Source organism: Larus michahellis, chromosome 1, assembly GCF_964199755.1.
Source record: "Larus michahellis chromosome 1, bLarMic1.1, whole genome shotgun sequence".
Taxonomy (NCBI): Eukaryota; Metazoa; Chordata; class Aves; order Charadriiformes; family Laridae; genus Larus; species Larus michahellis.
The window spans coordinates 140,512,363-140,531,499 of NC_133896.1; the positions used below are offsets into that span (position 1 = coordinate 140,512,363).

At 40.6% G+C, this 19,137-nt stretch overlaps 2 protein-coding genes across 4 annotated transcripts in view; both read right to left on the reverse strand.

Moving 5' to 3' along the window:
- Nucleotides 1-15,402, reverse strand: part of RAB9A (RAB9A, member RAS oncogene family) — a 33,000-nt gene extending 17,598 nt beyond the window's left edge. The window contains exon 1 of the mRNA XM_074606317.1: nucleotides 15,285-15,402. The gene's annotated coding sequence lies outside the window, so the exon portion shown is untranslated. The remainder of the gene's footprint in view (nucleotides 1-15,284) is intronic.
- Nucleotides 304-15,449, reverse strand: TCEANC (transcription elongation factor A N-terminal and central domain containing). 3 transcript variants are annotated; one of them, XM_074606173.1, is made up of 3 exons: nucleotides 15,285-15,384; nucleotides 14,517-14,680; nucleotides 415-2,382 (listed from the first exon to the last, which is right to left on the reverse strand). In XM_074606173.1, the coding sequence occupies exons 2-3, from the start codon at nucleotides 14,641-14,643 to the stop codon at nucleotides 1,292-1,294; spliced, it is 1,218 nt and encodes a 405-aa protein (XP_074462274.1). In that variant the 5' UTR covers nucleotides 14,644-14,680; nucleotides 15,285-15,384; the 3' UTR covers nucleotides 415-1,291. The 3 variants fall into 3 exon arrangements, with proteins under 3 accessions (XP_074462284.1, XP_074462274.1, XP_074462293.1); XM_074606183.1 differs by lacking the exon at nucleotides 14,517-14,680 and having other exon boundaries at nucleotides 304-2,382; nucleotides 15,285-15,449; XM_074606192.1 differs by lacking the exons at nucleotides 14,517-14,680; nucleotides 15,285-15,384 and adding an exon at nucleotides 14,957-15,126.
- Nucleotides 15,450-19,137: the final 3,688 nt, after the last annotated feature.

Sequence of the window (19,137 nt, forward strand, 5' to 3'; positions counted from 1 at the left end):
ACTCAATGCAAGACCCATTCCCTCTCATTCAAACATTTACAGTAACTCAAAAACAGCAAAGAAATCAAAATAGGGACACGCAGTATGAACGTAGTCTTCTATAGATCAACAGACAGCTGTGAAAGATACCTGGACTGGGGTGGTTCTCCCAGTTCAGAAAAGAAACATCTCCCTGACTTCTGATATACACTCCATTCGAAGTATTCAGATAGCCAATTGTGAAGCAATTTTAACTTTTCCAGAAAAAAAAAAACCAACCAGGGCTAATACTTGAGTGAGAAGAATGCTACAGTGATATTTTTTGATAAACGAGTGCTTCTAGTATGCAGCCAGTGGGAATGCTGTTGACTCTGGAACAAAAGCATGTATAAAAACTTTAGCTATTTGATTTCCTTCTATTCATTTTTTCTGGGTAATGTGCACTACATAAAAATACTATTTTGCTCAGTTCAGGACAGATGTCCAAGTTCAAGAGAGGTTATCTATTCAGAAAGTGATTAACTCCCATTAACTTAACACCTTTATTTATTGAATAAAGAGAAGTTTAGTAATGTATTTGCATAACTTTCTGAAATAAACCATTTTCTAATCTTACATTAATTTCTTAAGAGTTGCAGGGCACACCATCTTACATTGTAAATGTGAACTGCAAACTGGTAGATTGTTGCAAGTCATATTTTCCTCCCCATAGCTATAAAAAGTTAAAACAGAATTTCATTTTTGCTTTCATTTGCAAGCTGCCTTCTCCCCCTTTTACACTCTATAATTCATTCATTTTTTCCTTCTTGACATTACCTCTCAAACCAAATTAATAACCTAACATTTACTTGCAAAAAGTGATTTAATTAAGGAGTGAGCCCATGCTGAACATTTTGCAATGCACGCAAGTATGTAAACTACAGTTTTGGAAACAGTTTGTTTACTGTAAACAAAACTTATGTTCTCTGAGAGAGCTGCTGCTGAAGATAACAAAAATTCCAAGTACTCAGTACCTTGGGGAAAAAAAACCTGCATCACTTGGAATATTTTTAATGGATTTACTAGTGAATATTCCTCTCTCAGACACAGCGTTATTATTTTTTCCATTTTTTCTTTTATTTCTTTAAATATTGACATTACTTAAAAACACATAGATTTATTCAAGTAATCTTCAGAAATAACTTAGCAATTTTTTAAAACTGATTTTGCACTTTTTAGTGGCAGTATATACATAATATTAATACAAAATTTTAAATTGCACAGTTTCAACAGAGATACCTTCTCGGATCTAGCCCCCTAAAGAGGGCTAGCGTTACAAACAAATCCATCTGCTGTGATACCACTGTTCTCCACATTCATTACAAATAACGTAAGTCAACATTTGTTCATCTGGATTTGTGTTTCGCACCCAACCTGGAAGAAAGAGAGTTCCTCTGGCGATCATAGTGACAGTGCAATCAAATTTTTCACAGCGCTTACACTTTATTTTGTTTGTCTGTGTCCCATTAATAACTTGTGGAAGCTGATGTTCCAGAACAGATGATTCTGTGTACAGAGCCCTGAGCTGTTTCAGTTCATTGCTGGCCATTTCCATCACTGTCATCTCAGCAAAAGCCTTTGGACTCAACACCCCCGAAAGAAGGTTGTCTTTTAAGTGGCAACTTTTAGGGTTCTTCAGGTTAGAGATTTTGCTTCTGATGCAATTTTTATACTTTTTGTCACTTTTAGCATGAAGAGCAAAAATGTGTTCTTCGATTCCTTTAGCTAGCTCTAGCCATTTATCAGATTCTTCCTCATCTTTGGCAGAACCAGTCAAAGCTTTACAAAGAAGATCCGTACATTTACACCTCAGAGCTCTCATTGGATCCTGCTGCAGACTTCCTTCCTTAACAAGAGATTTAGAACCTTCATTATCAGTGTGTTGCTCCTCAAAAGCAGAAAGCTGATTCATGCTGCCTTCTGTGTCGCTACATTTCAAATTTTTAACAGTTTGCAATGGGACCAAAATTTTAGAACTAGTAGCTTCTAATGCTTCCTGCTGACATGGTCCTTCAGATAGTGACTGCTCTGTAGGAACCACACTGAGATGTTCAGTTTCCTCTTTTGCATACACAGAAATTGACTTTTTAACTCCTATTGAGTGAACACAGTTATTCTTGTAAAGTCCTCTCCACCTTGATAATAACTGCTTTGCTCTCTTTTTCAATTCTGCAGAAGGGCAGCTCTTGAGTACTCTATATACAGCCTTGGCAACTTCTGTCCCCTGAAGATATTCTATAGTCATATCAACATCTTCAAGTTCTTTAAGATGATCCTCAATATCTTGGAAATTGTTCTCAGACAGTAGCTTTTCAATACAATGGGCTCTGTGCACAATATTTTTCTGGTCAGACATTTTTAAACCTGAAAGCGAAAACAGGTTTATCGTCTATTGCAGTTATGACATTAATCCATTTTCTGCATATTCTCACAAGGTTCTATTTTTATTTTATGTTGTATTACCCTATTTTATTTCTATACATCACTGGTTTTGCCAGCTTTTTCTTGAAATGGTGTACAGTAGAGTTAGCGGAACAAGTGCAAAATGAAGAGGGGCCTGGGGCCTGGAAAAATGCAAGCAGGCATGCTAGTCTAACTCATGCAAGGAAAATACTGGCAGAAAGGAGAGCCCACAGGGCCTTCTGCTGGGGTAGGGTTAACAATTTTAAAAGCAGGGCATGACACTAATTTTTAAGAAAAGCACAGTATCTTGTCAAAAACCACACTAACAAAGACACTGCTAGCATAATAAAAATGTTTGCCACACTTGTTTTTCTACGCATGCACAACACAACAGAAGTTCACAGGGAGATTCTCAGCTACTACAAGAGAAAGTAGGTAAGTACACAACCGCTCTGCTGTATGAGATTACAGGTCGACTTTGCAGTGTTTGTGCATTAGGAGACTCTAGTACAGCTGGGCTACCGAGAATCAAGAAGTTCTGAAATTCAGCATTTTTCACCAAAAACACCAGATGATCACCCGCTGATGTTTAAAATCTAGACACTGTTATCAAACAATATGCTTTCCAAAAAATAAAAAGGAGGCTTTATAGGCAACGTATCTCCACCTCCTCACACATACAGAAAAACAATAAAAATATTAGTAGGGTTTTTAAAGTATTAGTGTCAACAAATTGAATTTATTAAGAATGCTGTTTTCAGAAAATCAGTTTATTTTTCGATCTCAGAAATGTAAATGTCTGGGACCTTCTGCTGTAACAGGTATTTGAATAACAGAATGATCTCATACTGTTGAATAAATTCTGTAATAGCTTCACAATAATCTCCAAAGGCAATTTAGTCTGAAAGTTGCAATGACATGGAAGTTTACTGCAAGACTCCAAACCCAGGGAGATCATTGCTGTCAACTTTCCGGAAAGCATATACAAAATAACCCTCCTCAGAAAAACCGACTTATGTCTCAGCTTTTGGGAGCCTGTATTTAAAGCTCTTTTTCCATTTTTCACAGTTTTCAAGCATCTGACTACAAACGAACTCAGTACAAGTTGCTTCTTTTGGTGGTTGTGTGTTTGGTTGGTTTTGTTTTTTTTTTAAAACCAGTCATTCCTGCAGCTATACCCTAATTTACCAAGATTTTATTGCACAAATCCTTATAATAAGTGCTGAGATGTCTGGCTATCTGTGGTTTTGTTTTTAGTAAAATCTGCAAGTTTCCACTTGGTTTCTCATAACAAACCCTTTAGTTAAAATCAAATACATGGCTTTTGGCATTAGAAGACTAATTTGGAGTAGGGAGCAATGTGTAGCACAGCTATGTTTTTCAAAAGCTTGTTTGGTTTTGCCACAAATTAGATATATGCATTAAGAATCACCCATAAAACATACGAAGTTAGAAAGTTTAAGAAAACTTGCACACTCACATTGTTTTAGTTAATATTGGCTTCTATACCTGACAGATAAGATAACCTGTGAATTGTTTTTTTCATTTCAGACTTTTTCCTCAAGCCTTTATTACTTCAAAAGAATAAAATTAACCAGCTAATGTGGACACGGTATCTGACCAAAACGACTTTTTCAAGTACCTGGTGGAGATGTCAGAGTTTTCAGGCCTTTTAAGGAACTTTTATATGTCACCATAACTTGATATTAGGGAATTCTTCAATTACTGAACAGTAACCGAACACATTTTATTGGCAGCTGCAAAGCGAAGGTTTGGGGTTACTCTGCAGCAAGTTTAAGTAAGTGAGCCTGACCTAACTTAGCGGATCTTAATCCCAAAACGCCACCCTGGTTCCTATATGACCCTCAACCTTTCACTTGCTACGCAAGAGATCACATGTTATGTCTCTTCCAAAAGTTTCTCTCTGTAGCTGCTAACAGAGAAGCAAGTCAGACTAGTAAACTTTTAACTGAGGTCCCCAGCACTGCCCTTTCGCTTGTGAGCTCTGGCATCACGTTACAGTTTGCCTATCAAGGCAGGGCAACTCAAAAAGAGTGACGCCTGCGAAACAGTTTCAAAACAGCGACATCCACAAACCCCTAACTGCTATTTTTGGAAATTCTTAAGACACATCCCTTGATATCCTGAAAAGTACCTATTTTCTTACAGCCGTAGTATTATTAAAGTATGCTCCCATTTATTCTGATGCATTAAATGAAAAGAAAGAAGGGGATTTCAGAATGCAAAGTCTCATGATTTGAGTAATATTTCTTTTTGATTCCTCCTTATCAAGCCCTTTGACCAAAAAATGGTCAGTGTGTTGCTATGTGCAAACTTACACACAAAAGGAGTTTACACACACTATTGTCCTGTTTGCTGAAATGGAGAATTAAATGTAGAATGCAGAAATGAATGGTGTGCTGTGAGTATTAACTGTTCCTCTTTTCTTAGGAGTTAGTCTTCTAAATTTGGGCACAAAACCAGCGTTTTGTCTGAAGTTGCACACATCCTGATTCTGCTCTAGAAAATGTAATCTGCCTGATAGAGACTGCTACAAGGCTAGCTGCACATGTCAATGTTTAAAGCAACTCATAAGCAGATTTCTTGCACCATCCCTGTTTCCATGATGAAATCTCCTGAGAATGGGGGAGAGAAGGGACAAATGATACAGCTGGGTAATTTGCACGCCCTGTCGCTTTCTGCGACCGCCAGCCCAGCTGATTTGTTTTCTGCATGACAGAAATAAGTTCAAATTTTAGGTACGGCCTCAGAGCTCCATAAAACAAAAGGACAGAGAGAGAGTGTGCAAGAGCATAAACCTTCACCTGTTTCTATCATCCTGAACCACAAAACCAACCTGACCTCCACAGTGAATGATCTTTGCATTCACTTAATCTGTATTTAAACAGCTCATTCTTGTCTGACATTTTGAAGTCCTGAAAAACCTCAATAATGGCTATCACAGAAACTGATTTACCACTCAAGAAGTTTCAGAGAAACAGAATGCATTTTTCAAATACAGAAGTTGAACTCTTACGCATTGTTACACTGAAAATCAGCTCACATAATTGCACCCTGGCATCTGCTCTGCTGCAGGAACACAGATGCTGTGAGAGTACAAAGAAGTGTTTTCTTATGTAGGCGGCCATCACTACAGCAGGATGGCTTCCCGTCTCCTAAACACCAAGCAGCTGACATTAGAAAATTATGACCTGCTGGCATTTACTGTTTTTTCATGTAATCTAGGGCACAGTTGGTGACACAGTTATACGCTCAACTGGTATGATTGCTCTATGCCTTAGAATCAGTTCTGCTCCTTCCAACATACTCCACTTCAAATGTCATTTTCTTCAGTTCTTGTACCTATCTATGCATGTATTGTATTATACTACACGTACCATAAAATATACTTATCCAAATGCAAGATGACTTCTTGAATTCTCAAGATTTAGTGTAAAGTATGCGGGTTTTAGTACTAAGGACTATGGACATGCAAAGAAATTACTATGGACAAGGTGCTCTGCTGATAATTTGTCCACAAATATACTTTTACCCTGCAACAAAGGTGAGGTTGATCTTTCATTGACGAATAGGCTTCCCAGAAAGTTTCATCTCTAATACAGCAGATTGAGGATCCATATGTAAAAAATGGTGCATAAATAAGAAATGGTGCATAAAGTTTGTGGATATCGTCTGCTTTATGGTAGTGGTCCCTGCTCATGGTTACCCACCTGACCCTAGGCAGCCCACCAGCGTGGCAAGGTGAAGACATGCCTGTTTCTGTGGTGAATCTCACACAAGAAATTATATGGCTGAAAAAGACTCTTTCAGCTCCATAGCTATGAGTAGGCATTGACAGCTGGGGTGACTAACACAAAGCCTCTGAGGGGAGCTGGAGGCCACGCGTTGGCATCTGCAGCGAGAACACAGCCATTCTGCGACATGCTCACAGTGACTTACCTTACACTTACTGGACACCTACAGCTGCTGAGAAGAAGCTGACATCTGCTAACTCATCACCCCACACTAAAATGCTTTTTTTCTAATAGGCAGATCTAAGACAACCTGTTTTATTTTTTTTTAACCCTCTACCAGATATAGAAAAAGGTTATTTAATCCAATCATGATTGTGTATACATATATACATTCTACCTTAGGACTTTCTCCATGCATGCGCTAAGGCAATAAATTACGTTATTAGAAATTTCAAGGTTGTCTTAGTCATGCATTGACTTTTTCAAGTTTATGCAACATTAAATTCAAGTACATAAATGTTATGGCAGCAGTTAAATAAACAAACTGAATACATAATATGGACACCAAAACATGAACAATGATTTTAAAATAATTTTGGAAATTGAACCACCTAACAGACCTTGTACCTACGTATATATGTATTATGCTACACATACCATAGAATATACTTATCCAAATGCAAGACAACTTCTTGAATTCTCAAGATTTAGTGTAAAGTATGCGGGTTTTAGTACTAAGGACTATGGACATGCAAAGAAATTACTACAGACAAGGTGCACATTTAAGTCAAAAAAAATCACTTCTACAGGAATGCTTTCCTCAACAGGTGCAAGTTGTTTGTGCATTTGTTGCCCCTAAATCAAGCAAGGACTGGATTTATCACCAAAGTTGACAGAGACCATTATTTTACAGGCTCAGAAATTAAATGGAGATTCCTGAACTTAGAAAGAACATGTAAGGCTAAGAAATGGTTCATTTTACTACTGCTGACTTCCTTCAAAGGATGAGGCAGAGCTATTCTTTAATACTGTGAATCCTGCGTAGCATTTCGTATCGACTAGATTTCCTCAGACAACTGTACAAAACATGTTTTTCATGTCCTTAAAGCGAGAAATACGAAATTACTGATGCAGTGATAATACTGGAGTATATTTTCTAGGCAAAGTCCACTGGGAACCTAACTATAGCAAGCCTGAGTTCTTTCCTGCTCAGGTTCCTATTCCTTTGAACTCCGATGTTTCTGCTGTAATTTGCTGTTTGTGGAATGATGGCAAAACCACCAGGTATGAGTACACTTTGTTACTTTGTAGAAAGAACAGTGGAAGTCTGCGATACCTGAGACAGCTGCCAGATATCTGACTGACAAAGGGTTTTTCAGTTTTCTGCTATGCCAGATAAGCGAAATCATTGATTGAAACAGGAGTTACTTTTAGAAAGAATAAGTAGGCATTAAAAGTACTCCAGGTACCCTACAAATATTTATCATTCTCTCTAGATCTCAGATGACAGAAGCGAGGCTTACAGGGACAAACAACCTGCCCAAGCTGGTTCAACAGGTCAGCTGCAGAACAAAGATCACGATCACAACCCTTTAACCCACAGCTCTACTTCTCTGATAACCCCACAGCCCTAAGCAGCTTTTCTCACAATGTTAAACATTTTGGCGGGGGGGGGGGGGGGAGGGGGGCGGAAGGGCCGGGGGAGAAACAAAAAAAAAAAAAGAGCAAAGAGGAAGTTGGGGAAGCCTCATAACTTTCTGAAGAGAAAGCAAGTGTTTCACAGAAACCAAGCTGCAACTCCAAATGGGAAATTGTTTTACCACTTGAGGGAGCTGTGACATAGCAAACCCATTGACTCTTGTGAAATGTGCATAATGATGCATAATGAGGTATTCCAGCCTGTTAAGAAAAAAGATAAAACTATTTCCCTATGACCTTTAGAAAACGTCACATTTTTAGAGTACCTATCTGCCAAAATTTGGCAAAAAAACAACCCCTGTAAGTCCAAAGGTGCTGGGATACAGACAGGAGGGAAAGGGTGCATCCCTTAAGCAGTCATTGTCCTGTACGTTGTTCTTTCATTCAAAATTTTTTAATTTGGAATTTGACCATGTTTTGACCTGATTTAATGCTATTTGGGAAATGCTGCTGAACAAAGAGTTGTAAAATTACCTGAATTGTACTCAGTCAACACTGTTCTGCTGTTCCAAGAGGTAAGAAATCTAAGAAAAAGGATTTTTTTTCTTAAGTTATGAAATGTATCATGCATTTTTGTTATTGTAGAGATGCAAGAGCAAAAGTACAAATGATAGTGTCACAGTTTAGTGTAGTACAAAATAAACATCCTCATCCCCTCATTTTAGGGGCACAGAGTCCAGTTGGAGGTCAGTGACGAGTGGTGCTCCCCAGGGGTCAGTACTGGGTCCAGTCCTCTTCAATATACTCATCAACGACCTGGATGAGGGGATAGAGTGCACCCTCAGCAAGTTTGCTGGTGACACAAAGCTGGGGGGGGTGGTGGCTGACACACCAGAAGGCTGTGCCGCCATACAGAGAGACCTGGACAGGCTGGAGAGTTGGGCAGAGAGGAACCTTATGAAATTCAACAAGGGCAAGTGTAGGGTGCTGCACCTGGGGAGGAATAACCCCATGCACCAGTACAGGTTGGGGGCTGACCTGCTGGAGAGCAGCTCGGTGGAAAGAGACCTGGGAGTCCTGGTGGACAACAGGATGGCCATGGGTGAGCAATGTGCCCTTGTGGCCAAGAAGGCCAATGGCATCCTGGGGTGCATCAAGAAGAGTGTGGCCAGCAGGTTGAGAGAGGTCATCCTCCCCCTCTACTCTGCCTTGGTGAGGCTGCATCTGGAGTACTGTGTCCAGTTCTGGGCTCCCTGGTTCAAGAGGGACAGGGAACTGCTGGAGAGGGTATAGCAAAGGGCTACAAGAATGATGAGGGGACTGGAACATCTCTTCTAGGAAGAAAAGCTGAGGGATTTGGGTCTCTTCAGTCTGGAAAAGAGATGACTGCGGGGGGATCTTATCGATGCTTGTAAATACTTAAAGGGTGGGTGTCAGGAGGATGGTGCCAGGCTCTTTTCAGTGGCGCCCAGTGACAGGGCAAGAGATAACGGGCACAAACTTGACCATAGGAAGTTCCACCTAAACATGAGGAGGAACTTCTTTACCCTGAGGGTGGCAGAGCACTGGCACAGGCTGCCCAGAGAGGTGGTGGAGTCTCTGTCTCTGGAGACATTCCAAACCCGCCTGGACACGTTCCTGTGTAACCTGCTGTGGGTGACCCTGCTCTGGCAGGGGGGTTGGACTAGATGATCTCCAGAGGTCCCTTCCAACCCCTACCATTCTGTGATTCTGTGATCCCTCCCTACAACTACAACCTGGAGAAGAGAAGGCTCTGGGGAGATGTTATAGCAGCCTTCTAGTACCTAAAGGGGGCTTACAGGAAGGATGGGGAGGGACTCTTTATCAGGGAGTGTAATGATAGGACAAGGAGTAACGGTTTCAAACTATAGGATGGTAAATTTAGATTGGATATTAGGAAGAAATTCTTTACTGTGAGGGTGGTGAGGCACTGGAACAGGTTGCCCAGGGAGGCTGTGGATGCCCCATCCCCGGAAGTGTTCAAGGCCAGGCTGGATGGGGCTTTGAGCAGCCTGGTCTAGTGGGAGGTGTCCCTGCCCATGGCAGGGGGGTTGGAACGAGATGATCTTTAAGGTCCCTTCCAACCCGAACCATTCTATGATTCTAACTAAACAAGGCATTTCCATCCTGCTTAACTTCAGCAATGCATGAGAATGTCCACTTGAATTCCAAGTGTCTATTTGAATTCCAAGTGTCTATTAAAGGTTACAAGGTAAAGATTGATTTGTATTTACAATGAGACTCTGTAATACTGTGCTGATGAGGTACTGTCTTGCCAAATCATTGGGAGCTCTCACACTGACTGCACAGCGTACCAAGTCACTTGTGTATACAAGAATAAATGATGGTGATCAGTAAAAATCTTGTAAGTCAATTTGCTCCTATGGAAAAAAGATCAGGTACCTCAAGTTTAAAGTATGGTCATCCTGTAATAATACCAAATTGAATCAGAACTTTTTATAAACAGTAAAATGACTAAGCATAAGAAAACGAACAAACAAACAAAAATCCCAGCCTGGGACAACTGCTGCCAACTGCAAGCAAAGCCAGCCCCTGGGAAAAAGACTGCCTTCTCCAAAACCTTTTTGGGTTAAATGCCTTGTCTCTGCTATACGCCTTATGTGGTCAAAGCCATAGCCTACTTTGCTTTAGCGCAGCTAACTCCCACTGATAAGCCAAGATAAACTCAGAATGCATTCAACTAAGTGTGGATGAATGTCTTGGAAGGGTAGAGAAGGCTGAACACCAGTCGTCTTCTCCTTCATCCCAACCTCAGATGTAGATGATTTTTCTTCTCCAAGGAATTCTATGTAATCAGAAGAAAATCCAGACTATAGCCAAGAAAAAGATCAGAAACCAAGTACTCCTAATAGTGTAATCAGTTTTCTGCCAAAACCGTGGTTAATGCTACAGCAGAGACGGTGCATACCACAGTCCTGGAAACACCAGATTCTCGCTTCGGGCAACCTAAATTCCATACAGACAATGAAAATGATCAACTGCTATTTTAAACTCAGAGCCTAAGAGGAAATCAGAGAATTCTCACAGCCAGCCTCCAGACCCAAAAACATTCCTTCACCCTATCTACAGTGGGAGAGCGGATATCAAAGACATCACCAAGAAATCATTTTCCACGGCTTTTATTCCATCTTGGCAAAAATCAGAGCTCTTCCTGCCTCTCAGCAGGACTGCCTCCCACCCCTATAAATTTCTGAACTATACAGAAATTCATCTTTGAAGAATAGCCACGTGAATAAGGCTAAGTTAATACAATCATAACTGAGAAAAATAAAACAGTCCTATTGCCAGCTGTCCATGACCACTGACACCTCACTGACCAAGAGAGTCACCTCTTGGTCAAAGATCCAACAGCAGCAGAGTACGTGAGCTCAGGATTATTGTAAAACCATTCCCCAAAAATCTCTACTTCATTTGCAGAACGCTATCGCTGTAGTGCCACAAGCAAAATCATCTTTTATTCTTCTGCACACAAAAGAACAGAGCCGGAGTGAACAAGAAAAGGAAAATTAAGTAAGAATACTATGTAAAACATTGTTTCAAGAAATTTTCCAGGACAACATCCGTGATAAGAGTTTGTGCATAATGGAAAGTAGTCTGATAGAGCAATAGCTTTGTTCTGTGTATTTTATTTTACATCAGTGACTGCTTGAACTACAGCACTTTTAACTAGTCTGGAGCTATACGGTCTCTACCCTATGCTTCCCTCACTGGAACCATTCTCCCACAGCTTTCGTCCCAGGAGAGGGAGTTTGCAGAGTACGCTGCATTCGTGTGAGGATGCACACCATAGGCTATTTACGGAGCAAATTTTTAATCCTGATTTGGAGTTGCTTCTCCTAGAACCCCCATTTTTAATTAAAATAGAATTCTTATTTCCTTTAAAAAAATAATTAGAAAAAAAAAATCAATAGACTGCATAATGAGGTTATCCAGCCTCAGGGATCAACCCCAAAGTAGAGCTGTCAGCACATTTTTCTAATAAGATCAAACAAACATGCGTGGATTTAATGAGATAGGAAAAGCTGTTGCCCTTACCAGACTGCTTAGCCACTGGCTTCGTTTGACCTCAGTATACAAGATGGAGCTCAGGAAGAGACTCAAAACATTACAGCTGCACCAAACAAATAACCCTTCTAAATTGTCTCACAGCAAAAAGTAGCTGAAAAAATTCTTAAAGAATTGAACAGCTACAGCTATTTGAAGTTCTAGAACCTCCAGCTGATGTTACAGTGGACACACACATCCCAGCCCAGCAGAGATGTTACCGTGCTAACTGTTTCTTTTAATAATTTAGTCTAGAATTAAACAGATTCTCACTGGAAGATATTTCAGCTTTTCCAGTATCTTGTCTGCCTTACCCATGTGTATTTTTCTACTGAACTGACTGGTTATCTGAGTTAGACAAACACCTTAAACCCTGAAAATGTTATGTGTAATCCATTATTCCAGTGATTTAAAAATGTTTATTTCTATTTATGTGGTTGACCTTTTTAATAAAATACTTCTAAGCTTTAAAAAAAAAAAAAAAAAAGAAAAAATTAGTTTTAACAAGCTACAGAGTGCAACTATCAAGTGGAGGTATTAGCTAATCTCTTCCACAATAGGATAGCTATACAGATTCACGATACATTCTAATACATTATGATTCAATGAGGCAATAATAAAATGCATAGACAGTTCAGATCAATTTTTCATCAACAGTTTCATTTGAAATTATGTATAACACATGCTTCTATTTGCTTTAAAATTGGCACCATTTCACATAAAGAAACACTTAACACAGTTTCTCTAACCTACAACCAGATGATTTTTCAGTATTAACTAACTCCATTCAAAAATCACACTTTCAAGTTCAGTCGCACAAATTTTCCATGGGGCTGTCTGTTTTTTCCAAGTTTTTATGACAAAGCCTTATCAAAGCTGGCACAGGAATACCTTTTCTCTGACACTTGCCACTACTTGCCAGTATGAGGTACTAGCTGGAGCTTCCAGCAGATCAAAAGTCAGGCTTCTGACACATGGGTGCACATTTTCAAACACGAATTACCATTTTGGCCACAAGTGACAAATCACATCGGAAAAGAAGAGTTTTGAATGAAATTTAAGCAGATGATTCATACATGAATCAATGCTACATTGCTACGGTAAGGACACAGATTCTGACACATGTATTTTGCACTAATTAAGCTGACCCACTAGAGTGAAGTTTATCAAGGGGTTCAGGCTTTTGGGGGGGCTACACACAATTTTTCACAAATCATACAATATTTTTTGTGATTATAAATTAACAGTCTTTTGCAAACTAAAGAGTACAGCTTATCATCTGCACAAAAACGCCAAGCTTGCTAGAAATACATCTGGCATTTTCCCAACATGGCTCTGTCATGAAGAGCAAAGCTTAACCTGGGACAAGCAGAAAATGCTAATACCATTCCTATAACATCACCTACCTTAGTACCCAATCAAAACTACACTGTGTGAAATTATTTTATTGGCACTTTGTGAAACGATTGCTTCTTTTCCTAATATTCATATTTTTCCATCAGCAACAGATTTTAAAACAAAAAGAATTTATTATTATCCTCCTTTCAGTAAGCTTCTACATTGTCACAGAAGTCCAACAAAACAGACTGGCTTGCTGACAGGAGCCTAAATCAACAAGTAAAAATGTACTTAAGACATATCTATTCAAAGTATGTTTTTTCACATAATACTTTAGAAGCAAAATATGAATCACTTTGGAGAAGAACGAACAATTCTTTCTCTTGAATGCATTTCCTTGACAAAATAGCTTTAAAGATTATTCTTATTCATACAGAGGTAGCAAAAACTTCAACTCTAGCACACAAGAAGCAAAACCAAATGTTCAGTCTGCACTGTCTTTTACTGGCAAATTATGATGACAAATTAATATAAAAATGGAACATGTAAGTAATAAAATCATGTTTTATGAACTTTTGTGAGTTTTTGATCATTTGTCAGATGAACACTGCCTTTTTATTGCTCTAATGTTCAGTTCCTGGTTAAGCCTCAGCTCAATACTACTTCTATTTGTCATTCCATTGTCCGGGACATACTTATATATTGCTTTATCATTCTTTTACAGGTTTTTCCACTGAAAAAGTGATATAACTTTTTCCCTTTAAAAATACATCCTTTGTATGCAGAAGAGCACATATGTTCCTAACCCCTCTACAGAGAAAGCGTATCAAATCAAAGGCTATCTATAAGATATTGCTCGTGTCTGCTAAAATTCCTTCTGCTAAAACATGAATACTTAAATTACTTAAATATGAAACTACACCTCATCTAATCCTTTAAGAGTCTTGATCATGACAGCTGACATACAGGCGGAAATAAGACGTGAAATATACGTGAAATGAAGTTTTATATATTTAATTATTAAAAAAATACTACATTGAAAAGTGTAAACTCTCTAATTCCTTTCGATATTTACGCCAGCGTTTGACTTATCTCAAAACCTCGCTGTGGCATGGAGACCTATAGGATAAATACATAAAAATTCCCATACTACTACCATCACAGATATCCATCCTGCAATTTTCAAGGTCAGCCTCTCCCGCGAGTGGGAATTACAGCCGCTTATGATATAAATCATCAGGGTAATTACAACAGCTGGGAGAAGCAGCCCAGCCGTACCTATTTGTCTGACAGCAGCCGAGGTTTGCCTGACGTGGAAGCCCGCCGCAGATGACAGTTTGTCTGGAAGATGTTTGGAGCCGGCCTCAGGATGCCAGCAGCTGACCAACACCACCGTAACCTGCATCTCACACGCTGGCCCCAGGAACTAGGTGGAGATCGGCCTGCAAATCAGCCAGCAATCGCTCCCATGAAACGGGTGGGCCAGTTCACACAGTCGTGCTCCAAAATGCCCCTCCAGCGATGCCACGGGTACGCTAACTCTGTTTGTTCTCCAAATCCTTCATGAAAACCCCCTCAGGTCTGTTCCTCCCACACATCCTCAGACCCACCTAGCTTAAGTCTGACCCGCTGCTGTATTATCGCTTAGGGGCGAAGCGCCGCCCCTCCTCAGACCTGTGGCACCCCCAAGGCAGAACGAGAAACAAGCACGGACGCACCGGCCAACGTCCCCCCACGCTCCTCAGGGAGCTTTTACCGCTGCTCTTGTTCCCCTCCGGTCCCCGAGGCCCCAGCCGGCCCTAGCACTGGGGGTCCTGCCGGCCGCGGGGCGCCATTTCACGTCGCTGCGGGGAGCCCCCCGCACCGCTCGCTCACCGCCCCCTCTCCTGACCTCACCCCCGGCGCCAGGACACGGAGGAGCGTCTCCGCGGCATCACTGAGGAGGAGGGGAGAGCTGCGCGCCTCCCTCCCACTGCCCTTTGGCGATACACACAGTGTTACTACCTCCCCCCGGCATAACCCCGGCAGCGGGGCAAGTGCCGTTACCTCCGCCGCGGGACTCAACATGGCGCCTCCCTCCCGCTTCCTGCTCCGCGCCGAGCCGCGCCGCCGCCATCTTTGCGAGCGAACGCGCGGGCGGCTGCGCGCTGTGCCCGGCCCGCGGCGCTCGATGAGGCCCGGCGGCGCCAGAGCGCCCGGAGCCGAGGCGGACACTTGCCTCAGGGTGTGGGCAGGCCCCCTTGTTCCCGTGGTGGGCGGGAGGCCGCCCCCGGGCAGAGAAACCGCGTCTCCCGTTGTCAGACGGCCATGGGGGTGGAAAGATGAGGGGACACATTCAGCGTGAGCTCCTGTGCTGCCCCCCAGGGCCACTGCAGGGCTAAAAGCACCCCGGAGAAAGCACTTGCTGTGGAAATAACTTGCTTTCCTAAGCAACCCCAGGTGTGATGGCGTAGCTTCCATTGAGGCTGCCCGTTTTGGGCATTGGTGTGTTTCTGACATAGCGTGGGGTGAAGCGGCACCTGTGCTGGGCACAGCCTTCCCCCGGTGCCTGGCCGGCATGCTGATGGAGCGGGAGCTGGACATAGGCCTGGCCAGCGGGGCTTTGGGAACGCTCTGCTGGGGAAAGCTCCTTGACTCCCCTCAGCCCTGAGCCTGATGGAAAAGTGGATGATATTCATGTGATTTTAAACTTTAACCTCAGTCGTGACATGGTCCTTCTCAAGCAAACATAGGGAAAGGCAGTGTGACACGCCAGGTGGGGTAAATTAGTATCATAGCTAATGGAAAGCAGAAGAAAACATTGTAAAACTTCTCATTTTCAACATTGTACGGCATTACTTTTGGTGTAACCAGCTAGTCTTTTGGATGACAAACTGAGCTCTTGGTACACGCAGTGTTAAATATTACAAAACTTAGTTCACAGGGTGGCAGCTTTTGGATATAATTAAGTGTGCTGGACATATCAGATTATGCAGTAAACACCTAAAAGGTGATGCATTTTATTCAGAGCAAAGGTATTTGTCATTGCTTTTATTGCTGTGGTTTCATCTTTTCTATATGTTTTAGGGTATTCAAAATTATTTTGTAAAAGATTCTATTCTAGAATATTCTATTCATTCTTCTAGAATGAAGGCTCTACAGCAAATGTACAGGTGTATGTACAGGGGTTTAATCTCAGTAACAGTAAAAAGTTGGTGTGATTTTTTTAATGCATGTTATTGGTTTTGTTCCCTAATGAGGCCTTTATTGCCCTCTGCTGAGAGTAAACTGAATTTACTTACCTGAACTTGCCAATATGTTTCAGCATGGATATCATGTACGGCTGACACACCTCTTTTTCCCTGTTTTCACATAATGAACATCACTAGTACCAATCACAAAGGAAAAAAAAAAAGCCTCACGTTGTATAGGATGTAAAAAAATCACATAAGCAATTTATTAAATTATTGTAATGAACCAGTGAACAGTGTTTGATATTGAGTGGTATCAAACTTTGCTTTGCTACTGCTGCAGCGGTTGCATTATACACTGGTAACTGAAGAACCCTGAATGATTGCTAATTCTGTTTAATACCTAACTTGCTATGTATTTGTGTCAAACTCACAAATTCATTGAACGCGTGGTACAATGGTTAGCCATGGCTACCTGGAGGCCACAGTTGAGATCAGTCTTCCTTTTTGCCTTGTCTTTGTGGCTCACACAGAAACAAAGTGTGGGACAAAAGCTATCACAAAAAGGTCCATAATTTTATGAAACAAGAGATGAAGAATTTGAAGCAGATGACATGACTGTCCAGAACTGGCACGATAAAATAGTAGCAGAACAGGAACGCAGTCTAAGCCTTCCGGGTCCAAATGTGGCATGTCATCCAATGGCCTGTCTTACATATTTTTAAGTATTTTTGCAGCATATGCATGTCACGAGCTCAACAGTAGCTATCATTGCAATATTCAAGAGTTTGCAGTGTAGTTTCACTTTGGGGCTCCCAGGGTAAGGCTCTTGAGTGCTATTTTTCTTTAACCTTTCTCTATCTGTACAATTGTAAGCACGGTATGTATAGAATTCCTTATATCCTCAAAGTGCCTTGCCTGCTGCAAAGGCACAGATCTCCCTTGGCAGGAAGGCACAAGAAGGAGCGGAGTGTGACTTGTTCCTTGTGATTAGCCCTCCTTTGATTAGGGATCAAAACTGAGGATGCCTCTCCTCAAGGCAGGTTCCTCACTCCGAAGACTGCTTGGGCATCTCCATTAAATCCTCTTTGATCTAATGAGTAAAGGGATCATTATTCCAGTTTCCCATCTGTAAAACAGATCATAATGCTTTCTTAATTACCCCTGAAGTAAACAATCAAACAAAAAAAACCCAGATGAAAATATATTCCCATTATAATCATACATATTTTTATAGGTGTGTAATGATATGTATGTACATCTTTGTGCTTGCATGGTTTTCCAGGATAAAATCAGTGCTACTCTAACAGCGACAGCTTCCTTGAGGCTTCAGTATGGGCTGTGATAAGTGTCTGCTTCTCTAAAAACATAAGCTTCTATTCAACGAAGTGAGATATTCTGCCAGCAGATAAAGTGTTAAATAACCACAGAACTAGTTGGAAAAATGTTGGTCAAACAATGTTCATCATAAAGTTTTTGCACAGAATAGTATCAGTTTCAAATAAGCATCCCTAAAAAAGTTTTTTATAAAACAATGGTTCTGTTTAAAGAAAAACAAAATCAAAACAAAATAATTGGGTATTATTTATTCTATAAAACTAATTTTTATATTTTTTTATTTTTTAAATTATGTCATATCATAATGTCATAACAGGCTACTATTTTATCATGTAATTTACTGCTTTGTCATATAGTCCCACAGTGGTACAACACATCATTTTGGACATACTGTAAAAATTTAACATTTCTGAGTTTAAATGAGCTGCAGGTTTACATTTTCTGCACGTGATCTATATAAAGGCAACATTAGCATAAGAACGCATGTGATCAGTTCTGGCTTGCCATCAAGCAGGAGACCTGGAAAACTGCCACAATTATTACTTTGCTTGTTTATTAACTCATACCCGTATCTATGAAAGAGATCACAATCACTAGAAGAACAGTGATATGCAGTTTCTTTTAATGAAATAAAAAGCTTTTTTTTACCAGTTTTGAAGATGTTGTGTGTTGATCATACATTAGCAATGAAATGTTGCAGAGATGTACTGCCATTCACAAAAGATTTGTAAAGTATTTGTATTTATATTTGTATGTAATTTGTAATGTAATTTGTATTTGAAACAAAGTATGTGTGAGCTCCCTTGAAGTCTTTCTTCAATTTATTTTTCAAAGGGTAAGATTTAATCTGTCCCTTTTATTGTCCACTCTTGGACTGGTAACAACTGCCTCTTCAGAATAGCTCAGGCAAAATGTGTTGTGGCAGGAAGGACTGACGGACAGGCATTTCCTCTAAAATCCCTGGGTACAGGCACTGGAGCTGTGGTTTGAACTTTCTGAAACCTTGTGCACAGGTAACGGCAGCAGCTGTTCCTTACGGAGAGCAATCAAGGAAATTGTATCCTCTCTGAAAACCTGAAAGGGAACTGGTCACTTGCTAGAAATCCTCCTAGACAGGGAGGCAAAGTCAATGTCAGCTTTCCGTAACACCAGACTAAATCCAAGTGTCAATCATGAAATGAGATGAGTAAAAGATTTCCGTAAACATGGCTGGGAACAGAATGTGTCTTCAGCAAAAAGCTTGAACACCAAAGTTGTGATACATGATTAAAAATGTTCTTACTTCCTGACTGAAAAAGAAAGGCAGAATTACAAATATAATTATTAAAAGTACTACTAATCCTATAGAAAACCATCACATTTTTTGATTTATAGCTCATACAGCCTTTCTT

Excerpts from the sequence above, each read along its gene's own strand:
- TCEANC (XM_074606173.1), bottom strand. The coding sequence starts at position 14,643 with ATGCAGGTTACGGTGGTGTTGGTCAGCTGCTGGCATCCTGAGGCCGGC. Across the intron at positions 2,383-14,516 it reads GGCTGCTGTCAGACAAATAG|GTTTAAAAATGTCTGACCAG; the intron begins GTACGGCTGGGC and ends TTTCGCTTTCAG.